This window comes from Seriola dumerili, unplaced genomic scaffold (assembly GCF_002260705.1).
Source record: "Seriola dumerili isolate Sdu_G_001 unplaced genomic scaffold, Sdu_1.0 BDQW01001898.1, whole genome shotgun sequence".
Lineage (NCBI taxonomy): Eukaryota > Metazoa > Chordata > Actinopteri > Carangiformes > Carangidae > Seriola > Seriola dumerili.
This window is the reverse complement of record NW_019176153.1, coordinates 45,304-47,382: the sequence shown is the minus strand read 5'-3', so window position 1 is coordinate 47,382 and position 2,079 is coordinate 45,304. Positions and strand designations below refer to the sequence as shown.

At 47.3% G+C, this 2,079-nt stretch overlaps 1 protein-coding gene across 1 annotated transcript in view; it reads right to left on the bottom strand.

Moving 5' to 3' along the window:
- The window catches only part of LOC111239150 (voltage-gated potassium channel subunit beta-3-like), a 10,105-nt gene extending 8,785 nt beyond the window's left edge, over positions 1-1,320 (bottom strand). The window contains exon 1 of the mRNA XM_022768957.1: positions 1,271-1,320. Coding sequence (XP_022624678.1) covers positions 1,271-1,311 — 41 coding nt within the window. The 5' untranslated portion in view covers positions 1,312-1,320. The remainder of the gene's footprint in view (positions 1-1,270) is intronic.
- Positions 1,321-2,079: the final 759 nt, after the last annotated feature.

Sequence of the window (2,079 nt, the reverse complement as noted above, 5' to 3'; positions counted from 1 at the left end):
TGTGTGTGTGTGTGTGTGTGTGTGTGTGTGTGTGTATGTCTGTGTGTGTGTGTGTGTGTGTGTGTCATACAGTACAAACAGAAGTGAAACTGAAGCAGAAACATTTGACAGAGCAGCAGCTAAAAATACATCAGATGATGATTCAACAGGATTTTAACTGAGTTTTACAGTTTGTCGACATCAGACACACACACACACACACACACACACACACACACACACACACACACACACACACACACACACACACACACAGCTACATTTAAACTGTTTCTCTCTTTGTCTTCTGTCAGCACTGAGTCTCAAACTTTTCTCACCAAAGCAGAGCTCTGCAGAAAACGTCTCCAGAGCAACTGAATCTGACAGCACTTTGGGGGGGTGGGGGGGTGGGGGGGTTGACTTTACTTGCTAAATATATTTTAAATGCTTATGGTCAAAGAAAAGAAATAAGACGAAACAGGAAGAGACTAAACCTGAAAACCAACCTCATGACACGACATCGGTTCTGATCCAAGTCCAAGTCAACCACAACCTCCAGCTCGTTTCACTGTATCAGAACCTGAATCCAAGTTTAAATGTCTGGGTTCTGGTTCAAGTCACTGATTTCATGTTCAGTCCTGATTATTTAGGTCAGAGTCCAAGTCATCAGCTTTACTTTGTCCAAGTCATGATATTCATGTCGTGGTCTTGGTGACAGGTGTTCGTCCTCAACATGTTCTCATGTCTTGAATTCAAGAATTTAAGTACAGTTCAATAATTATGTTTGAGTCCAAGTCATCAATATTTATTTGAAAGTCCAGGCCATCAGTCATTGTGTCAGAGTCCACGTCCAAGTCTCAGTCATCAATATTTGTGTTAGTGGGCAAGTCCAAGTCCTTAAGATTCAGGCCCATGTCCAAACCTCAGACCAGGTCAGTAATCAGAGTCCGACTAAAAGTCACTGATATTCATGTTCATACATATTTGATCCGGGTCATCAATATCCCTGAGGCCTGAGACCAATATCAATATCTGAGTTCAGACCATGAATCTTTAACCTGAGTCATCAATATTCACGAGTCCATGTCACTGGATCAGGTTCAACACACACATCGCTCATCAATATAAATTCAATACCTGAGAGCCAATCGATAGCTCTGATCAGTTTGTTTAAAGGCTCAGATGTCCCCACACACACACACACACACACACGAAATATGAACCTGAGCCAACACACTGCACCTGTCTGGTCATGTGACCATCTCTCCGTATCACTCTCCTTCTCTCTCACCTGTACTTCATGTTGCTATGACGACCAAGGGCCTCCTTCATGTGGGCGTGGCCTAGCAGGGTGTGTCTGTTTGATGGCTCTGTCCTGACCCTTGACTGATAGATGGGGGCGCTGCTGGTGGTCGCCGCCGCCCGCCGCTCCTTCAGCGGGTGATCACTCACCCCGCCGCCACCGCCACCCCCACCCACGTTACACGCTATGGACACCTGCATCCTGGTCGCTACGGCAACAAGCTTTATGTATATAATGAGCTCTAAAGTCTCAAAGCATAATGTGGAAACTGTTGCTGCCACCAAGGTCGCCGGTCACTATGGTGACGACAGGAAGAATTCATGAGTGGGATGTCAGCTGTGAGTCTGCTCAGGTTCTGAATCAATCAGCCAATCAGAGCCTCACAAACTTCTGTTAGTGCCCATCCAGCAGAGAGCATCCCGTCATCTGCCCCACAGTCCCACAGCTCTGAGGAGGAGGAGGAGGAAGAGGAGGAGGAGGAGGTGAGGATGAAGAGTGTCTGTCCGGCTGTCCGCAGGAGAGAAGAAGAGACAAACGATTTGGAGGGAAAACGACAGAGAGAGGAATGAAAGAAGTGAATCCACAAAAGCAAAGCGGGCGTCCGTCCTCTGGACTGTACTGACAGAGAGAGAGAGAGAGAGAGAATGAGAGACCCTCCCCCTCCTGCCTCTGCTCAGAGCCGGTCGGCTGCACACTGGGCGAGCAAGCATTTGACAGAGAGATAGAGACAGAGAGAGAGAGTGACAGTGAGAGAGAGAGAGAGAGAGAGACAGGAGAGAGAGAAGACAAGAGAGAGA